This window comes from Olea europaea, unplaced genomic scaffold (genome assembly GCF_002742605.1).
Source record: "Olea europaea var. sylvestris unplaced genomic scaffold, O_europaea_v1 scaffold1302, whole genome shotgun sequence".
Lineage (NCBI taxonomy): Eukaryota > Viridiplantae > Streptophyta > Magnoliopsida > Lamiales > Oleaceae > Olea > Olea europaea.
This window is the reverse complement of record NW_019230488.1, coordinates 128,424-151,386: the sequence shown is the minus strand read 5'-3', so window position 1 is coordinate 151,386 and position 22,963 is coordinate 128,424. Positions and strand designations below refer to the sequence as shown.

General features: G+C 33.8%; 2 protein-coding genes across 2 annotated transcripts; one reads left to right on the top strand and one right to left on the bottom strand.

Annotated features, from left to right (window-relative positions):
• Positions 1-5,744: 5,744 nt before the first annotated feature.
• LOC111374882 (auxin transporter-like protein 5) lies at positions 5,745-9,941 on the top strand. Its single transcript, XM_022997641.1, has 8 exons — positions 5,745-6,069; positions 6,207-6,392; positions 6,513-6,625; positions 6,725-6,908; positions 7,544-7,641; positions 8,107-8,314; positions 8,804-9,061; positions 9,413-9,941. Exons 1-8 carry the CDS (start codon positions 5,911-5,913, stop codon positions 9,698-9,700), a joined length of 1,494 nt encoding a protein of 497 aa, XP_022853409.1. The 5' UTR covers positions 5,745-5,910; the 3' UTR covers positions 9,701-9,941.
• Positions 9,942-21,212: 11,271 nt separating this feature from the next.
• Positions 21,213-22,499, bottom strand: LOC111374876. Its single transcript, XM_022997635.1, has one exon. It carries the CDS (start codon positions 22,464-22,466, stop codon positions 21,510-21,512), a length of 957 nt encoding a protein of 318 aa, XP_022853403.1. The 5' UTR covers positions 22,467-22,499; the 3' UTR covers positions 21,213-21,509.
• Positions 22,500-22,963: the final 464 nt, after the last annotated feature.

The window sequence follows — 22,963 nt, the reverse complement described above, 5'->3', positions numbered from 1 at the left end:
TTAAAAAAAAAATTTGCCCTTAGATAATCAAATATATTGTGTTGCATTGAAGTGCCAACTTTAAATATATGATGTCAATTTTCAGCTTCACTTTGTAACTCTGCGACTTTGGATAAATTATGTTCAATAATTGTTTTTTTTTTTTTTGCCCCTTATATAATCAGATAGATGGTGATGCGTTGAAGTGTCAAATTCAAGTTTAATATAAATGATTAATTAGCTAGCAAATCACCTGAATATTGGTTAAGCAACATGCTAGCTTCATTGAGGTGTCAAATTTAAATGAATTTACGTAGCATGTTAGTTTCATACATTTTTGAGCGTTTGACATTTTTTTTTTTGAGTTCAAGTCACTTTTTGAGTGTTTGTCACATTTTTATTTTTTATTTTTCTGTTACTTTTTTTGAATCTATATATATATATTTTTTAATTTGTGTCATTTTTTAAAATTTGTTACTTTTTTAAATTTTGTCACTTTTTTTTTGGTAATTACCACTTTTTTTAATTGTTGTCATATTTTTTTAGTATTTGTCACTTTTTTCAATTATCATTTTGAAATATCTATCACTTTTTTGGTAGTGACAAACATCTAATAAAAATGACATAAAATGTCATTTTTTAATAAAAAAGTGATACTAAACTATTAAAAGTGACAATGTATCACTTTTTATAAAAAAGGTGATACAATGTCACCTTCTTTTTTTGTTTTTTTTTTTAAAGTGACACAATGTTTATAAAAAAAATGACATTGTATTACTTTTTAATTTTTACACAGTATTTTTTACTTTCAATAAAGTTGCACATATTTGTAATTGCATAAATTATCCTTCAACATTAGGGGTGTAAGCGGCTCGATTTTTGATAGATTTTCAAATCAAATCGATTAATCCGGTTTGAAAAAAAAACTCAAACCTAAACCAAACCATTTTGAACGGTTTGAAAAAAAACTCAAACCTAAACCTAACCGTTTGGTCCGATTTTAAACCACCGGTTTCATCATATTTTTTTTCCTACTTTTATATCATTAATTCATTGAATTCAATATATATTTATATCTTACTAGCAATAAATCTAAAACAAACTTAATCCTTGTTTGAACCAAATTTTTGGAACAAAAAAATGAAAATTTGGACAATTATCCCACAAGTCCAGCCGCCTTTGTTGACCTGCTGTTTCATGTGTGGGATCCAACCTCCTTTCCAACGATCAATTTTCTTGTTATGATGATATGAAAAATATGGCTCAAACAGAAGATAAATATATCTACTATAAATCTAAATATCAACCAAATCAAAGAAAAATTACAATAAACTAAAACATAGTTTTTTTTTTCATTTTTGTTCATCTTTTTTAGGCTAATGACGATATAATAACGTTACAATACAAATCTATTAAATTAGACATAAGTGCCAAAAAATATAATGATGTCCAATAAGATATCGTGATCATCATACCTGAAAAAAGATACTGATTAGACAAAGAGAATAACCAACCACAATAATAAAACAATTGTTTATAATATCTAAACATAACAATTACACAAATTTACATTTGTATGATGTTACGAAATGCATTTAATTTCATATTCTTATCTTAGTTTGTTCCAAAAAAATTTATTGATCTGAAACTTTATTTGTAGCAAATATTATCACCGAATGTTTATGATCTCTTTGTCTCCGATTTGATATAATAGACTTCAATTTAACTTTGAAAAGGCGTGAAAATGTGAAAAAGAAGTATGTGGTGCCGATGGCTCAAAACTGTGTTGAGTGTCGACTGTAGTTTAACTAAATTCTGAAGAGAAAAAGAGCTTTTGATAGATTATGTTAGTCTTGAGATTATTAGATATATATTAGGATTATTGGATAATAATAATAATAATAATAATAATAATAATAATAATAATATATCTGTATTAGAAAATTAGAAATTAACAAAAATACCCACAAATAACAAAACTATTGAATTTTACATATTTGAATGAATTTCCAAAAAAATTCATTTCTTCATTTTTTTATTTTTATATATTTTTCGCCGGTCCAGTTTGGTTTTAAATCGCAATTAAAATTCTCAAACATAAACCAAACCATTTTGACTGGTTTGGTTTGGATCAAAACCATTTCGTTGACCGGATCCACGTGGCGTCAAACCGACGATTTCTAAAATGTGATTTCGGTTCGATTTTCCTAGTTGACGATTTTTGCTTATAGCCCTATTCAACGTTAGACTATAGCCGTGGCCCATATTCAAACGAAGCTCAACCAATACTGGTGGATTGATGATGTTACCATCCATAAAAAAATGATTGTTAATTTCCTTTTACATTTTAGAATTTCAAAGTGGAGTCTTCTTCCACTTGAATTGGCTAAAGTCAATTTCCTTTTAGAACTAATTAGGTCTCCTACCACAGATACCAGGAAATTATTCAGCATGATAATGTTTCTCCATTTATGATTCCTAACCCACAAATAATTAAGGGCAGCCCAACTTTTAGACCATATCTTGTGTTGATTATTTTGTGTCTCCAACACGTTAATTCATGTTTAAGCAAGATTTTTTTTTTTCAAAAAATTTCAACAAATGCACAATTTTCATAAATAGACACGAACGACTCAGTACTCCTTGAATATTTTGATCATGTTGAACTAACTCATATAAAAGTTCAAATTTTTAGGGATATCGTCTCCAAGAGAATTGTTGCGTCATTTCATCTCATATGACACTTTCTTTAAAATAATTCTTTATTATCAAATAAATAACTAGAAATGTACAATGAAACATGTTTGCGACAAGCTTTAAAAATTAAATTTTTTTTTCTCTCTTTACTCTCTTTGAATTAATTTTATTGTGTTACTTTGTGTTTATTGAGCATGCAAAATAGAAAATGCTTTTCCAAAACCTGTTACTGAAAAAAATTAGATGGATTTTGGGTTATACTTTTGTGCTGCTTTCACATCATTAATAGTGAACTTAAGCATAATTTAAGCTGAACTATTGATAATCATAGGTTGACTTGCCATCAATTATAGCACCCAATCTCCTGGCATGCTCATTCTATCCACAACTCCAAAATTTTCATTTTTATTTATGGTTACTTTTCAAATAATAAAGATAAACAATAAGCCATAAGTACAGAAAAAATTTAATAGAACTTGTATTGACGTTGATGTGGCAAAATGTAAATGGACTGTTTTTTTTTTTTTTTCCATCTTCCAATGATGTATCGCCACATGTTGTCTGTAAGATTTTTCTGTCAAAAAATTCAGTACTCATAATATGATTCAAAAATAAAATAAAAAGAGGACTTCAAACTCGGCATGTACCAACCTACCAAATCCAAATGGCCCCATACAATTTAGGGTTGGGACTTGAGCTTTCGAGTCTAGACGGTCCAATGTAAGCGTTTTAAACTATGTGATATAAATTTTACGCACGTCATTTTTTACACAAATTAGGACATATCACTAGACACCTTAGAATTAGTTATCTCGTGGACTCGTTTGACAAGACTGCTATTTTTGCTTCTATTTGTAGAAGATTTTTTTTAGGGTGCCATTTTAATTCAATTTTTTTAAAGAGTTCTTCAACTAGACAAATATTTCAAAAAATTATTCGAACATTTCAAAAAATTATTCGAACATTTCAAACGTCACGCAAATCGAACCTACAAGGCCTAATGGAAGGTTGAATATATATTTGAAAAATATATGAAAAACCAGCTCGTGCAACCTTAAACTAGGGGTGACCGGTGACCGAACGGGGTACATACAGTCAAACGGAGACAAACTTTTCAGGGGGAATGTTTTTTGTCCCACTCTCTGTGATGGATGACCCCTCCAATAATTCCCATCAAACACTGAAAATATGTCCTTTACACAACAATTTCAATTCCACTCTCTAATGGTAATTATTGATCTTATTTATTAATTAATTAGGAGTGGATATACTCATAATATATTATCACGACGACTTTAAGGATAACCAACGATCACTCTAGCTGACATTTTCGATTCAGTAGAGGTTCAAAAGAAAAGTTTAGGGCGACATTGAAGAATATACGATCTGAGAGAAACAATTTGATATGTTGAGTTTAACAAATTAACTTATAAGTAGGAGCGTGATATCTAAGAGACGATGAGCCAACAAATATCTTTCCTCAGGTGATTGACGAGTGTACGGTGTTTGAAGTATTGGTTGGACGTTCTACTTTATTTTTTGATATTAATAAATATTTCGCTTTTATCGGAGTTTGACTAAAATAAAATTACTAGAAATCCAGTTAAAATGGAAAATCTAATAAGAGTTACAGATTGTAATTTTTTTTTTCCTTTTTTTCGTTTGGAGTGCAAGAATTTAAGAAATAAAGAATGGAAATGATGTCTCCTAAGGCACGTTTAATATATATTTCCTACAAATAAGTTCATGTGACTAAGAGACTTCTAGATATTTGGGCTTTGCTCCTAATTACCTCATGTGATAAAAGCAGCTTTTTTCTTCATATAAAGCGACCACGCCCGTTTGGCTGCAATCATTTGGTCTACTTTTTCATAATTCCCCACCATTCACTCTTTTTTTTATTAATCCTTTAATTATCTCCTCTCCAAACGTAATCCCCTTCTCTCTAAATCGTAGCTCGTGAAATAACTCTTCTTTCGAGTCTAAATCTAACTTAACGACAAACAAAATACATTGGAATATTTTCATATAAACCACCTCAAGTTTGTTCCAAGTGCTTTACTTAATCATCAAATCAAATTGTAAAGCATTGCTCCTCAAAGCAAGACTATCCATGCATGGTAGAAGTTTCTATTAGGCTTCTTTTCTTCAACTTATTTTAATCACTATGCAGGCAAAAGTTGCCTTTTGAAAAAAAAATTAAAATAAAAATCCAACACTTCTTAGCTAAAAGCAGCTGGTTGAGCAATTAAATACAGGAAAAAGAATAGATAAAAACTTTGCACGCTTTCACAATCACTTCACGCGATAAATTTTGGTAGCTGAATTGAAGTTATTCTAAGTTACCACACACAATTGTATTTTCAATGGTATTTACACAAGAAAGCCCCCAAGGGATTAATATTGTTAACTGTTCTTATTAAAAATTGGATTGACTAGCGATTTTGAAAGAACGTGAGTTACATCTCTTTTCATAGGATCTTTTCTTATAGATGGAATCAAAAATTGATTATAGTTCTTTTTGTATCACTTTGCTTAGGTGAACGTCCTATAGTAAGAGGAATAGTTAGAACCTTCCGATAACCTTTCCGGTAGGAATGGTGAAGAGAGAGTAGAAGAAAGGAAAATCAAAGCATACTTGGAGAGCGTAGTACCACGGATAGTTGTATGCTGATTAGGGACATCCGACCTCGAAAAATAAAAATAAAAATAAATGATGAAATACTTGTACATTTTATAATGTTCAATGAGTGCTGAGTCCATGCCATGTTTTACCAGATAAAAATATGAAAAAATGAGAGTAAGAAAATCAATGCTAATCCACTCGTATTGGAAGTAGCGAAAACTCACTCGTGCGGACACCCCTCTCACGCTTCTATAGTTATTTCAATAAAAAACAAGATTAATTACATATGTTTAATTAATTTAATTGATAAGGAAACAAAATTTAGGCAAGTAAAACAGGCTGTTTCCGTCAAAGCTCACAGTGTTGGATTGCGAATCTCTCCTCTACCATACCTTTCAAACCCAGGCTTTCCCACACTTCAAAAAACCCCACCACACCCACCCTTAACCTCAAACAATGTCATTTCACTTCTATGTGTGTAGATAAATATACATATACTTCCACATCTACAAGAAAACCTCATTCCACTGATACTGATCAGTATACACTACAACAGAGAGAGACATTTATTGAAAGAGAGAGAGAGAGAGAGAGAGAGAGGGAGGAAAATGGAATCCTCGGACAAGGTTGTGGAGACAGTGATCGTAGGAAACTATGTAGAAATGGAGACTGAAGGTAAACCTAGAGATATCAAGTCAAAAGTATCCAAGTTTTTCTGGCATGGTGGCTCAGTTTATGATGCTTGGTTTAGCTGTGCTTCAAATCAGGTCAGTTTTTATATATCCAAATTGCTGATATCACAGCACGACGTAGTCGAAATGTTCGTCCGTCCATGTGCACCTACTGATTCGTATCTCCAACGACTTCACGAATTTTATTTTATTTTATTTTTTCTGTGGTTCAGGTGGCTCAAGTTCTTCTTACCTTGCCATATTCATTTTCTCAACTGGGAATGCTTTCTGGGATTCTCTTTCAGCTTTTCTATGGTTTACTGGGCAGTTGGACAGCTTATCTCATTAGCATTCTCTACGTAGAGTACAGAACCAGAAAAGAAAGAGAAAAAGTTGATTTCAGAAATCATGTTATTCAGGTAAACTTATTGTTTCTCTTTTCTTAATTAATACAAATAATATATACTTGAAATCCGACAATTGTGTATATCCATTTTCTCACATGGATGTCCATTTTTTTAATAAAAATTTAATTACAGTGGTTTGAAGTTCTTGATGGGCTGCTTGGGAAACACTGGAGGAACGTGGGTTTGGCATTTAATTGCACATTTCTTATGTTTGGATCTGTGATTCAACTCATAGCTTGTGCGAGGTATCTTCTAGCTTTATATACACTGATTTTTACTGATTTTTTTAACATAAAAAATGAATTAGTCACTGACCATTTTCTGCAAAATTTAATGGGATGCAGTAATATATATTACATAAATGATAATCTGGACAAAAGAACATGGACTTACATATTCGGAGCTTGTTGTGCCACCACAGTGTTCATACCTTCTTTCCACAACTATCGAATCTGGTCATTTCTTGGCTTGTTAATGACCACTTATACTGCTTGGTACCTCACCATTGCTTCACTTGTCCATGGCCAGGTACTCATGATTCATTACATATTTTCATTAGTACATTTACCTCATGAAATATACTCTAGAAAATCTCACATATGTTTACCACATTAGACTGAGCTTTCGTTCGATTTAGCTTAAAAAGTTGATAAAAATTTGAATCAAAGTTTAACCACACATTTCATAGATCCACAAATTTTATAAATTTTTCAACCATATATATTTCATCAATCTTTATCAAAATATACTAAAAATATGATTTTAACAAAACCAAAGCATGAAGTTAGCTCGTACTTGAGAGGAGTTCACGATGTCATTTGAAAGTATAATATAAATAAACAAGATTGTCCCCTCTCTGATGCATTAAACTTTTATATACATATACACGAGTGGATGTGTTTTAAAACCAATTTAAAATCAATAAACATGTTATTTCTCTAATATTTAAGTTTTTATACGGGTTATTCAACAAAATTCACATACTGGTAAAAAAGTATTTATACTTTTTAGACATATCTGTTATCTTTACTAGTGCTTAGATTTCTTTGTCCTGTGATCTATTGAAGTTCATCTTGGAAGATTCCAAATAAAAGATGTAATTAATTATAATTCAGCACACTTTTAATTAAATAATTGTATATGATTTATTTCTTATCTAACAGGTAGAGGGTGTGAAGCACTCGGGTCCAACCAAATTGGTGTTGTACTTCACAGGAGCCACAAACATTCTATACACATTCGGGGGACATGCTGTTACTGTGTAAGACATCCTTAATTATTATATTCGTGTCTTTTACGTTATATTTCACACATATTCCTCGACCTTCAAGTTTTGGGGTTTTTTACACAATGGCAGAATAGTCATTTTGAAAGTGACTTAACCTAGGTAATCTGGACATGATCTGACCATGTGATTTGCTGACCAATCTTATATTTGTCTAGAAAATATTTATTCTCCCAATAATGCCCTTCCCAGGCGTGCTAGGGGGAAGGAAAGTTCACTTTCTTGGAAACCCTTTTTTGTGCTTTTGGAAGTATAGAAAGACTGGATTCTTTCACCATTCACTTTTGAAGTTCAACTTGCCTTACGAGACAATTGAGTAGTGGGTTCCACCTTGCTCGACCCATTCTCGAAGAAAAGGCGTTAAAATCTTATTATTTTGTGTTCTTTAATACTGCTCAATTCTATCTAATCCCGATTAACGTTAAAAGTGTTCGATGACAGTGAGATTATGCATGCAATGTGGAAGCCACAGAAGTTCAAAGCCATATACTTACTGGCGACCCTTTATGTATTGACATTGACGCTTCCATCAGCAGCAGCAGTGTACTGGGCATTTGGAGATGCCCTTCTCAATCACTCCAACGCATTTTCTCTTCTTCCAAGGTCCCCTTTCAGGGACATGGCTGTCATTTTGATGCTCATCCATCAGGCATGCATTCACTTATTTGTAAAAAGATTCACTTGTTTTTATTGTCATTCTTTTTTCTTCGAATTAATTTTCAATCACGTATATTTCATAGGAGTTACAACTTTTATCAATTTTTCAACCACACGTTTCATCCACTTTTATCAAACTTGACTAAATTTTTTGATTTTAATCTAAACTAAATAGGAGTTTAGTAACAGTGCCGAAGTTGGCAAGGTCACCGTCCATAACTAGTTCAACCCATTTGACAGCATTATATTCTTCTAGCAGATTTCAAATTTATCTGAGAAAAGGTTGTGAAAAATAATCAATACCATAAATTCATGTAGGTGACTTCAAATTTCATTGAGAACACACCCTAAAATGAAAATCGATACCAATGCAATCACGACATGATCTAGCTATGTAATTAAAATATTGCACTTTAGTCATTGATCTAGAACTATAAATATGTGTGATTAACAATTACTTTGCTCGTCACAATTGATACAGTTTATAACGTTTGGATTTGCATGCACGCCATTGTATTTCGTGTGGGAGAAGGCAATCGGAATGCACGAGTGCAAGAGTTTATGCAAGCGGGCGGCCGCAAGGTTGCCGGTGGTAATACCCATATGGTTTTTGGCAATTGTTTTTCCATTCTTTGGTCCTATTAACTCCACCGTCGGATCGCTTCTTGTTAGCTTCACCGTCTACATTATTCCAGCTTTGGCTCATATGTTCACCTTCAGATCACCCGCGGCTCGAGAGGTACGTGAAATGTTTATCTTCCGATCATTTAGGAAAAAAGAAAAAGAAATATAAAAATCAAATGACAGAATTCAATAATTAAGTAATTTGTCCCTAATGCTTCCAACTGGAAGACTCCAAACACAGAGGGTACCCATAATAGAAAATTCCAGGGTGCATTTCTCAGAATTCTGAATGCTTAGATTCAGAATATCGGATCTACTTTGACTGAAAATAAAGATGTTAACTTGGCACAGTCGACTTGTTGTTGTCTATAAGTTGATCAAAACCCTTTTTTTTTTTTTTTATTAAATTATAATATGATTAGTTATACAAATTTCTAATAACCAGGTGAATTATTTTTTAACACAGAATGCAGTGGAGCAGCCATCAAAGTACTTTGGAAAATGGGTTGGCACTTACATAATCAATATATTTGTGGTAGTTTGGGTGCTAATTGTTGGTTTTGGATTTGGTGGTTGGGCTAGCATGACAAACTTCATACACCAAATTGACACGTTTGGACTTTTTACCAAGTGTTATCAATGCCCAACCCAATTGCCACCATCGCCACCACCTCAACTGCTTAATGCCACCGCTCCTCTGCCACCTCCACCAGCCAACGTCAGTCTACCCCACCACCATATTCACAGCCGTTGATCAACCAAAGGAACTAAAATTTGTTTCCTTCTCCATTATCCCTGCCAATCTTTATCAACTACATGATCATAGGCAGTGTAACCGCTTTCTGTAATAGTTCATCCATTTTTGTTGCCTATTTTCAGAATGTAATTTAGATTTGAGCTTTGATTTGTTAGTACTTGAAAAATGGACCTTCTGGTTTATGAATGTTTTAGAGCTTTCGAATTTCAATATGTATGAACACAAGAAGTTTAACCTACCATCTTTTATCGATTGTTTATATAAAGTTAGTTAATAATTTTGGTGTTTAATGGCACAGTGAGCATAATCATCACACACTACTTCCCTTTATTAATTGTCACAATATCGTGTGTAATAATATTGCCAAGCATGAAATGAACAGCAGCAGATCTCACAGCAAGAAAGATACAAAATTTTAACATACAACATTTTGAAAAAGGCAGCCAAATCAACACTGGAGGGGATTCAAGCCCTTCTTTCAATCCTCACATTTGTAAGTCGAACAAGACCATCCTCGATGAAATCTGCTGAAAAACTCTGCAACTGATCCAGACAGACCCTAGGAAAACACTGAGAGGTCCTGATGGATAAGAAACTCCCCAGTTGATCCTCCAGATACTTCTAGTGTTGAGAAAAATGAGTGATTTGTATATAGATAAATTATCAATTAGCATAACTATTTTTAAACATAAACATAAGTAATATAATTCAATAATAATACAAACATAAGAGGAGGATTAGAAAAGTAATCCTTACAGAGTAATGTCAAGGACGCTATCTTATAGTAATACTGCCTTTCCTAAATGCAAGTACTTTCGGCACTACATGGCTCCAAGATAAAATTCATGTAGTTCATAGCTAGCCGATTCTCCTTCTATAGGCACGACCATAGGGAGATAAAGAACGAGCCTCTCATTAAATGTCAAAACTATAGAAATATAATATAAAATATATATGGAGTATTTTTGTATTCAAGTATCTCAAGTTGTGTTTTCATGTCGTGTCCAAATTATAAAATCTCCTCCTTTTTATAATGTACATCTTAAACCACCACAATGATGAGAATAAAATCTTTTAAAGTGTAAGTTATAATATATAATTATGAATTTAAATTTTCTATTAAATGTGAATATTAAAATAAAGAGAAACTTAAAATTAAAATCAATTTTAAGTTTTGAAATTTTAAAACTTAAATTACAATAATCCTCCACAAGTTTTAAACTTTCAAAATAAATAAATAAATATAATATATAGTTGCAATGCTATACTGTCTAATAGGTGTATGTGTCTTTTTGAATTTGAACCTCGCTTAATAATAACAATTTTCATTTAGAGGAGCTATAATGGACTAAGTCTTGAATTATGTATTTTTTGCCAAACTTCAATTGTTCCACACAGAGTATCGATTTAGGCTCTAGTTCATAGCGGGTAACGCTCTTAATAATCATGCATTCTAATCTTGATTCTAGTAAGAGTCTCTAAGGAATAGCCCAATCCTGTAGTCATGGCCTCGTGACAACTCTTGTATAAATAAGTCCCCCAATGGTGTGCGTGACCTACACCTCGCGAGAATTCTCGTCTCGATCCTTATTCAGGGTTAAACCCTTCTTAACATCACATCTATTAGCACTATATCATCATATGAATGAACACATATAATATAGCGCTATTATAAGTCACGTAGTACGGGTTGTTTTTATCATGTTGAACCTTCCTTATAGGATCTCCAGTCACAAAGGTCGAGTTACTTTCAGAGGTTGTGGGCTTAACCCATCCCCTCAATGATTTATGTATACCCATTATGGACTATACTTTATTTCACGTTCAACTAGGACAAATAAGTTGGTACCATCAATATTTACAAACTCTTATTCTCTTCTTGCATATCTGCAAAGTTATCTAAGAATTTTTTTAAGTATTAATATCACATAGGATAAATATATGAACTTTCTAATTTTGACTTTTAGTAACACATTTGAACATATGCATCCGTTCAACCCTTTTATTTCATTACAATCTTCAAATTTAATCTTAACACTTACTCAGAACATCAATTTTACCACTAAGAATAATAATAAAATATAAGGTGTATCTATCTAAAAACACCCCCTCATTTTAAAGATATCTGACTAACTGAGAGGATGTTACTTTGTAGAGTTTACCTTTTTCCATGTAGTTCTATCATGAGTTAATGTACGTCATTTTCTTTCTCACAACATATATAATCACCAATATGTCTAAGCAGATAGAATAAAATGCATTGTAATTATATTTCATCGCACTGAATTTTTCCTTTAAAATTCTCTGCATCATTTCCTTCATTTTCATTGTGAACTAATTCAAAACTAATTTTGACACCGCATAAAAATCCATGTAAACTCATGAGCTCTTTTATGAGATTATCGACTATATTCATTCCTAGTACAATCATATATGTAGGTGACCATATCAAATTATTAATTACCATCATCGAGATCAACAAACTGATGTTAATTGTCATGCTATCGTATTTATGAGGTACCCCACTTCACTAAATCCAATGGTCTTTTTACGTGATGTCTAAAGCAATTAATTGGAGTGAAACTAATAAAACATTCACATAAATAAAATAAGTTTTAAGAGAGGTCAGCGTACTGATAAAATCTCACATTACTTGTGGAAAGTGGAGTTCACATTTTCGAGAAGAAAAAATCATGAATACCCAAGTTATTCATGAATTGGTCATAACAAAGGTAATAAAATATTTCAATTTGACTTGCACATTATAGAAACATACAATAACATAGTACAAGTAGATAACATATTTAATATAAGATAAATATTATTCCTCCTTTTTCTATGAATAAACTTTCATAGTTTCTTATCTTGAGAAACAATAACTATTTGAATACAGTTCTTATTTCCTCAAGCTGCAACAGTAATTTATAATTCAGATTAATTGTCTTCTTAGAAATTTTAACCTGTTAGTGTCAAATTTAAATATTACTACTTATCCATATTTGTCCTAAAAAGAGGTAAACACTAGTCCCTTGTACTATTAGTATCTATATATATTTCTTCAAACAACAAACATATAGCACACATATAGAGAAGCATACAAATCCACATTCGTTTATCATTTTAGAAAGACAGATTAGTATCAATCACCATTATATGCCTACAATGAACTTAAAGCATTTTCAATCAGTCAAAACTTTCTGAACCCAAAGAAATATTTATCCATGCGTATAAACTCCAAAAGAACCTAAATTTTCACGTAAACCAAAAACAATTGACAATTCAACATCTGAATCTAACTTAACTTTCATTGCCACCAAAATGAATTCTCATTTTTGAAATAGTACAAATAATTATAATAGATCTAGCTGACAACCATTTCAAATTTAAAGTGATAGAGAAAATATTTTAACCATTAAGAAATTGTCAATGACTTCTCTAATCTACTTGTTCTCTGAACATTATTTAACTGAAAATGTCACAATGTTTTCCTTGGTAAATTGTGTCATTTTGTCACTTAGCCCTTTTAATTGTTAACGTGGTAAGTTTTCTATCTAATAACATAAATTAAACTTTCCTGGAAAACCAAATCAAAATGTAAATCCTTCCTATATAAAGAATTTACTAGTAAGGCAAGCAAGTAATCAATGAAACATAATACAAACCAGGTACAATGTTTACATGCTGGGGCTTGTTCTGCCAAGCAAGGAAATAAATGGGGTTGTTGGCTATTGTGAAAATCTTTATCATAGAATCCGATATCAGTTCAATCACTAAATAGGTGTCCAATATCGAACTATCTTCAATTGCCCCATATTCGGAGCATCAACGCTAATACATAAGTTATATTTCCTACACTTTGAATATCATACACTATATGCACAAACACTCTCAACACGATTTTAGATTGTTGAAAAAAAAGGATGATTTGTGTATAGATAAATTATCAATTAACATAACTAATTTAAACATAAACATAAGTAATATAATTCAAAAATAATACAACTATAAGAGAAGGGTGAAAATTAAGCTTTAGGAAGTCACGTCAATACGATTTTAGATTGTTGGAAAAAAAGGATGATTTTTGTATAGATAAATTATCAATTAACATAACTAATTTAAACATAAACATAAGTAATATAATTCAATAATAATACAACTATAAGAGGAGGGTTAGAAAATTAAGCTTTAGGAAGTCACGTCAAGGACGCTGTTCTAAAGTCGTGTTACCTTCCCTACGTGCGGGTATGTTGGACACTGCACGATTCCAAAATAAAATTCATATAACTCACAATTAGTTCTCCTTCTATGAGCATGATCATAGGGAGATAAAGAACAAGCATCTCATCAAATTGTCAAAACTATAGAAATATAATATAAAATATAAATGGAGTATTTTTGTATTTAAGTATCTCAAGTTGTGTCCAAATTATAAAATCTCTTATCATTATTATTATTATTATTATTTTATTTTATTTTATTTTTTTATTTTTTATAGTGTACATCTTAAACCTCCACACTGATGAGAATAAATTCAATTAAAGTGTAAGCTAAAATATATAATTATGAATTTTAATTTTCTATTAAATATGAATATTAAAATAAAGAAAAACTGAAAATTAAAATCAATTTTAAGTTTCTAAAATTTAAAACTTAAGTTGAAACCTGGAGGATCATAATCTGGATCTTGAGGATTATAACCTCAGACATTGTCTCTAATAGAAACCTGTTGACATCCTCAATCACGACAACCACATTGTTCAGACAAGGCGATGTTCTTGGACTCAGACACCCATCGAGGATAATTATGTGAGAGATGATAGCTAAATTTATCAATTTATTACAATATAATCCCCATAAATTTATCAATATGTTTAGAGACAAGGGCAAAGTGAAATCCACATATTCTTGGAGAACTATATTCTCTCCAATCGACAATCTTCAATTAATTCATTATTGGAATATGTGACATTCAACCTACAAGTTCTCTCAATCAATCTATCTTGTTAAGTTGTTGAGCCTAATCGTGCGTATTCTTTGGTGTATATTTTTCATTTCTACGAATTAATTGCTCTCAATAGAATAGAAATATGGTTTTCAATTCTCAACATATGCTAGGCAGTGGAGCTCCACCAGCTATAATGAAGGGGGCCAAAAACCCACACAATAATTTGCAAGATTCAATCGATCAAAAATTAAAAAAAATTAAACTTGCAGAAAGTAATTAAAGAAAACAACAAGATTTTTAGGCCAAAGCCTCATAGGTTCACTGACTAAGCACCTAATCCCCTGTTGAGTATCCATTCGAAAGTGGATATTGCTCGGTTGCACTAAAGCCCCAAAAATAGGCAATCGAAGGTTAAAAATTCAACCACTACAACAGTACACAGAAAAGAGACTTATCTCTTCAAAGGAACCACAAATCTACCTCAGACCCTCAACGAATCAACAGACCAAATCCCTAACCTCAACACATGAGGACTTTAAGTATCACTCAATAATATACAAGTACTCAGTGGTTAAAAGCCTTCAAAACTACTGATCGAATTAGAAGATCGATTACAAGAAAATAGGAAACAGAAAACCCTATCTCGATAGAACAGAAGAACTCTCTCGAACCTCACTCGAAAAGTCAGACAAAATGAACAGTCTCTTTGCCAAACGAAGCGTCAAGTCCCTTATATATCACCAGAAAATGTAACCCTTCATCCAACGGTAGGAATAGAGCCAGGTGTCATCATCAGGCAGAATGCCACTTATAAAGTCGCATTTCCATAACATATTTTAATGGGCTGAGAAATATGGGAGCAACAATACTACGGTTTGAATCACAACATATAACTACCCCTTCTTTTCTTCAATTCCATGTATCGGCATCCCTCTTCCTTTAGCATATTTCTTATGTAGGAGATCAAAACCCTACAGAATTCAGAAGTAACATTGTGTGGATCATGAAGTTCTGGTTTTGTTGGGGATTGAACCATAATGATAAACTAAGTAGCGAAAACAATTTCACAATCCCCATTATGCAGAATAAAATGGCAGTAAAATAATAACCTCGGCTCCAAATATTAACTCACACACACTGGCAGAAATTGAACGATAAGAACACAAAGATTTGTTCACTAGGGAAACCCTTTGGCGTGAAGGAAAAACCCCGGGACCTAGTCCAGTAAAAACCTTCCACTATAAAATAATGAGATACACAGTTAACCTTCTCCAAAGAAACTCTAGAGGCTACCAATACATCAAGAATACATATATATTCTTAGATATCAACAACAACATCAAACTAAATTAGATACACACACAATAAGGAGAAAATCTCACTAAACTAGTGTGTAGAGCCCAGAGAAATGGGGAGGAATTTGGATGATCAGCTCTGGTCAAAATGTAGCTATCTTTGCCAAGAATAACCTACTGAAATTTCAGTTAAATCGGACCACAAACGGGCCTCCATCCTTTGGCAAGAAGAAGCTGAAATGCCGAAGTTTCTCTCTCTCTCTCTCTCGTAACTCTCTGTTTTTCAAGAAAACTGAGGCTGCCTATTCTTAGAATAATGAATCCCGTCTTTCCCTGCTGTATTTATGTATGGATCAGTTTTTGTATTATTTTTGGGGCCATCAAATGGGTTTAATTGGTTTGGGCTTTAGTGGGCTACTAATGGGCAAGTCCCTCAAAGTTGAGGAAAAACCCAACAAATCTCCCCCTCCCGACTACAAGAGGGACTTCACCAAGCCCACTTCACTTCTATATACTTGTAGTTTCTCCATAGACAATGACTTTGTCATCATATCTGAACCATTCTCATTAGTATGGATTTTCTCAAGCTGTAACTTCTTCATCTCCAGTGCATCTCGAATCTAATGATACCTCACTTCAATATGTTTGGATCTTGAGTGAAAAGTTAGCTTCTTATTGAGATGGATAGCACTCTGACTGTCACAATACAGTATATACTTCTCTTGCTCTAACTCCAGTTCTTGTAAGAACTCCTTCATCCATAGTAACTCCTTACTAGCTTCAGTGATGGCTATGTACTCAGCCTCTCTGGTAGGTAGAGCAACATATTTCTTTAGTCTAGACTGCCATGAAACTGCTCCCCCTGAAAAAGTGATCAAATACACAGAGGTAGACTTTATAGAGTCTACATCACCAGTCATATCTGCATCTGTGAACCTAACAAGCTTAGGTTTGCTGGTGCCAAAAGATAAACACATCTTAGAACTCCCTCTGAGGTACCTGAGAATCCACTTCACTGCTGCCCAGTGTTCTTTTCCAAGATTAGAAAGGAATCTACTGACAAATCCAATAGAATGAGCAATGTTTGGCCTTGTGCATACCATAGCATACCTCAAGCTACCCACAGCTGATGCATAAGGTACATTCTTCATTTCTTCATTTTCATTCTCACTTGAAGGACTTTGTTTTGAACTCAATTTCAAATGACTTGCAAGTGGAGAGCTAACTGGTGTTGCCTTGTCCATATTGAACATGTGTAATACCTTCTCGAAGTAACTTTCCTGTGATAACCATAATCTTCCATTCTTTCTGTCACGAGAGATTTTCATACGGAGGATTTGATTTGCAGGTCCCAAATCATTCATTTCAAAGGATTTGCTCAACTCCTTTTTTAACTTCTTAATTTTTTTCGTGTCACGACTTGCAGTCAACATGTCGTCCACATAGAGCAAGAGAATAATAATTCCCCATAAGAGAATTTCTTTATAAACATGCAATGATCAGAAGTTGTTCTGGTATACCCATGCTTAACCATGAAGAAATCAAATTTCTTGTACCATTGTCTCGGTGCCTGCTTGAGACTATACAAGCTTTTCTTCAATCGACATACAAGATTTTTTTTACATTTAGCTGTAAATCCTTCTGGCTGCTCCATGTATATTTCCTCTCCAAGGTCACCATGGAGGAAAGCCGTCTTCACATCAAGTTGTTCAATCTCCAGATTCATACTGGCTGCCAATCCTAACACAACTCGGATTGAAGACATTTTAACCACAGATAAAAAGATTTCTTCAAAATCAATACCTTTCTTCTGACCAAACCCCTTCACAACCAACCTTGCCTTGTATCTTGGCTGCAAGCTATGTGGTTCAACTTTTAGTCCAAGCACCCATTTGTTCTTAAGTACTCTCTTGCCCTTAGGCAACTCTACTAGATCATAGGTGTTGTTCTTATGCAAAGATTTCATCTCTTCTTGCATAGCTTTTAATCACTCATTTTTCTGATCATGAAGCAGAACCTCCTGATAACTTTCTGGCTCTCCCCCATTAGAAAGTAACACATATTCATTACTAGAGTATTTCTTGGAAGACTGGTGCTCTCTAGTGGATCTTCTCAAACCTTCTTCAGCTGACACCTCGAGAGGAACATTCTCTTGAATTTGATGTGGTTCTGCATTACCCTGTGTAGAGGCTTCATCATGTCTTTCTCCTGTAGTGTCATGCTCTTCTTGCACATTTTCTCTCTGATCATCATGTACCACAAGATCTAGTAGTGGTACATGTGGAACTGAATTGGTTTGTTCTTCATTGACTGTATTTGGCTTCTTAGTCCGATCCAAATCTTCAATGGTTTCATTTTCAAAGAACACAACATCTCTGCTCCTGATAATCTTTTTGTTCACTGGATCCCACAATCTGTACCCAAATTCTTCATGTGCATAACCCAAGAAGATACACTGTTTTGCTTTGCTATCCAATTTGGACCTTTCATCTTTAGGAATATGAACAGATACCTGACAGCCAAAAACTCATAAGTGATCAAGAGATAAATCCTTCTCTGTCCAAAAGCTCTGTGGAACTTCACCATTCAAAGGAACTGATGGAGAAAGATTAATCAAGTCAACTGCTATCCTCATTGCCTCAGCCCAGAAGTGGTTAGGCAATTTTGCATGAGAGAGCATACTTCTGATTTTCTCACAAATAGTCCTGTTTATTCTTTCTGCCACCCTATTTTGTTGTGGGATCTTTGAAACATTTTTCTCAAGCCAGATGCCATACCTTCTGCAGTACTCTTCAAATGGCCCTCTGTATTCACCACCATTATCTGCTCTGACACATTTTAACTGCCTTCCAGTTTCTCTTTCAACTTTCAAATGAAAGTCTTTAAATACTCCCAGCACCTGATCTTTAGACTTCAAAGAATATGCAAACACTTTTCTAGAGTGATCATCAATAAATGTAACATAATACAATGCACCGCCTAGAGATTTACTTTGCATCATGCAAACATCAAAATGAACTAAATCAAGAATGTGAGTCTTTCTAGATGCAAGGAATCTATGAAATGCAACTTTAGTTTGCTTACCAACTAAGCAATGAGTACAAGGGATTAGTGATGTACCTTTCACGTTATGTAGGTGCTTCTTTCTGGACAGGATTTTAAATCCCTTTTCACTCATGTGGCCAAGCCGCTTATGCCATAACTTAGTAGAGGCTTCATTTTCAGCAATATTCACATTTCCATGAATTAGTTTTGCTTTTGTTTTGTAGAGACCATTAGTCTTCTTCCCTCTGGCTAAAATAAGAAAACCCTTTGTAAGTTTCCAACAACCATCTCCAAGGTGATTGTGATAGCCTTCTTCATCAAGCTTTCCAACAGAAATCAAGTTGCAGCACGTATCAGAAACATGTTTGACATCCCTGATAAATAACTTGCTACCAATGCTAGTTTCCAATTGAACATCCCCCATACCAACAATTCTTGCTTTAGCTTCATTTCCCATCCTGATCCAACCAAAATCACCACTAGTATAGGATGAAAAGAAATCCCTACGTGGAGTAATATGAATAGAAGCTCCTGTATCAACTATCCACGTAGAATCCTGGTATGAAAGGCTAGCAAATGCATCATCACAAGCAACAAATATCTCTGCATCAGATGCAACTGCTATGGTCTCCTTTTGTTCTTTCCGTTCTTCACCTTTCAATTTTAACTGTTTTCTTTTCCATTTCCTGCACTCCTTGTTAAGATGCCCCAGATTGCCACAGTGATAACATTTTATCCCTTTTCTTGACTTTGATCTTCTTCTAGACTTGTCATGACTGTCATCACCATAAGGTTTTCTACTTTGGTTTCTCTCCCTTCTTTCTGTAAAAAGTGATTCAGAGTTAGAAGAAGCACCTTGCTCCTTTCTTCTGGCTTCTTCATTAAAAAAACTGTCTTTCACCATGTTGACAGTGATCACACCATTTGGAGCTGAATTACTCAGAGAGACAACTAAAGTTTCCCAACTATCTGGTAATGAACTCAACATAAGTAAAGTCTGCGCCTCACCATCTAGTGTAAGCTTCATGGTAGTCAACTCATTCAACAACTCTTGAAAGTTACTCAAGTGCTCTGCAACACTATTACCATCCTTGTACTTTAAATTCACAAGCCTTATGATCACAAAGGCCTTGTTCTGTGCGGTATTTCTTTCATAAAGACCTTCTAATTTTTGTCAAAGACTGTATGCATCTACTTCTTTGGCTATATGATGGAAGACACTCCAATCAACCCACTGCCTAATTTGTCCAACAACCTTTCTATTCAACTTCTTCCAATCCTTATCAGTCTTAGAATCTGGTTGCTTGCCATTCAATTCAATGGGATCGAACAAATCTTTGCAATACAAAATATCCTCCATCCTAGTCTTCCAAATAGAATAATTGGAAGATGAGACTTTAACCATGCCACTAACCGAATCCTCCATTTTAATTCTCACAATAATCAGAGACTTAACCTCTCTCTGATACCACTTTGTTGGGGATTGAACCAATAATGATAAACCAAGCAACGAAAACAATTTCACAATCCCCATTATGCAGAATAAAAATGGCAGTAAAATAATAACCTCGGCTCCAAATATTAACTCACACACACTGACAGAAATTGAACGATAAGAACACAAAGATTTGTTCACTAGGGAAATCCTTCGGCGTGAAGGAAAAACCCCGGAACCTAGTCCAGTAAAAGCCTTCCACTATAAAATAATGGGATACACAGTTAACCTTCTCCAAAACAAACTCTAGAGGCTACCAATACATCAAGAACACATATATATTCTGGGATACCAACAACAACATCATACTAAAATAGATACACACAAAATAAGGAGAAAATCTCACTAAACTAGTGTGTAAAGCCCAAAGAAATGGAGAGGAATCTGGACGATCAGCTCTGGTCAAAATGTAGCTATCTTTACCAAGAATAACATAATGAAATTTCAGCTAAGTTGGACCACAAACGAGCCTCCATCCTTTGGCAAGAGGAAGCTGAAATGCTGAAGTCTCTCTTTCTCGTAACTCTCTGTTTTTCAAGAAAACTGGGGCTGCCTGTTTTTAGAATAATGAATCCTGTTTTTCTCTGCTGTATGTATGTATGGATCAGTTTTTGTATTGTTTTTGGGGCCATCAAATGGGTTTAATTGGTTTGGGTTTTAGTGGGTTACTAAATGGGCAAGTCCCTCAAAGTTGAGGGAAAACCCAACAGGTTTTAATGTCCACACAAATTGTTCAAATTTTTAACTCCTATCTGCACACATTATACACAAGAACAACCTAAAATGAAGACCGGAAAACCTTCTTCCCTTTTACCGACATGTTGGATCGCTATAAAATTCACAAGTGCATGTCTGGTAGGTACTACTAAATACGACTATTTTACTTACCTTAATACTGTCTAGTCGTATATATGTTGCCAAACATGCCATAAACAACAACAATAACAACAGCAACAACAATTTTTACAAACAACATTGGTAAAGAAGACAACCAAATCCACACTCGAGGGGATTCTTGTACAGGATTCAAGCCTTTCCTGCAATCCTCGCATTCGTAAGTCCAACACAAGCATCAACAAAATCTTCTTCGATGAAATCAGTGGAAAAAATCTGCAACTGATCCTGAAAGGCCCTCGAAAAGCATTGGGATAAAAACAGCCTAGCATATGGTCGGATCCTATCCGTAACCGGTTTAACACACATAATCGGACTATCCGCTTGTGGTGTAACAGTATTTTCCACCCTGTAAAAGTATTTTCTTGAATTCACTGGTTTTTGCCCACTCAAATGCTTCATATTGCTTTTGAATTTTGTCAATGGCAATTCTGTATCAATCCAGTTATCTTTCAAGTACCTGGAACTCCATAACAGCCCTCCTGCCTTTGGCTGGGATGATTTTCTTGGCTTCCACACACATATAATTCTCTTAGGTAATAATTCAGCAATTGTTTTATCAAAAACTTGGTCATCCTGATGAATAAGAAACTCCCCTATTTGATCCTCTAAATATTTATCGAAATTGGGAGGATCGTCCTGTCCAAATTCAGTACGGATTTCAAGGATTATAACCTCGGATTCTGTCTCTGACAAAAACCTCTTGACATCCTCAATCACGACATCAACATTGTACGTTGTCAGAATACCATGACATACTAGACGATCTTTCTGGACACGGATATCAAAGAGGCGGGCTCCGAGTACCAGTTGTTGGTAGATTGACAAGGATTGACATTGCGCCAAAGGACGAGTAACAAGCGGAATTCCAATCTCGTTTGTCGCCGAATCATGTGTACCAGGCCACACAATCTGGTTAACAACAACCTTTTCGGGGTCGAGGCCTGACATCCAGTTTTTTCGATCATTCGGAGTATAGTTAGAACCCGGGAACTCATCTCCTGATGTACGTTTCATATCACTTAGAGCTTTCTTCTCAGCCAGGATTTCTTTTAACCGATCCACCGGATTGGAAATCGCACCCCCCATTGTCGGAATACAACAAGAAGCTAAAAAATTCTTATTCTTATTCTTCTTCTTCTGGTTTTGGTTTTGGTTTTATTTATTATTATTATTATTTTTTTTTCATGAAAACATAGTATGTTGCTGCGGTGAATTATGTGCCTTTGAAGGTCGGGTTTTTCACTAATTATTTTGATAAAAATATAGGCCAGCTTGGTTAATTTATCGATTTGTTTACTTGGTTGGTACACAAGCATTTTAATTAATTAGGTTAATTTGATTATATATTTATATTTTGGTAAATGATTTGGTTATAGTTTATAACATTATTCTCTATGACATCGATCATTAGGTTTTTTCTATTATACAGAAATTGAAACATTTGTTTTTAATTAGTAAATTCAAACAAAAGTTTAGAGATATTCTACAAATAATTGAGAAAACTAATAGAGTTGGAGTTGTGTGTTAAAATGGTATTGTCACACTAATAAACATATTTTGTCCAATTTACAAGAAAAAGGATA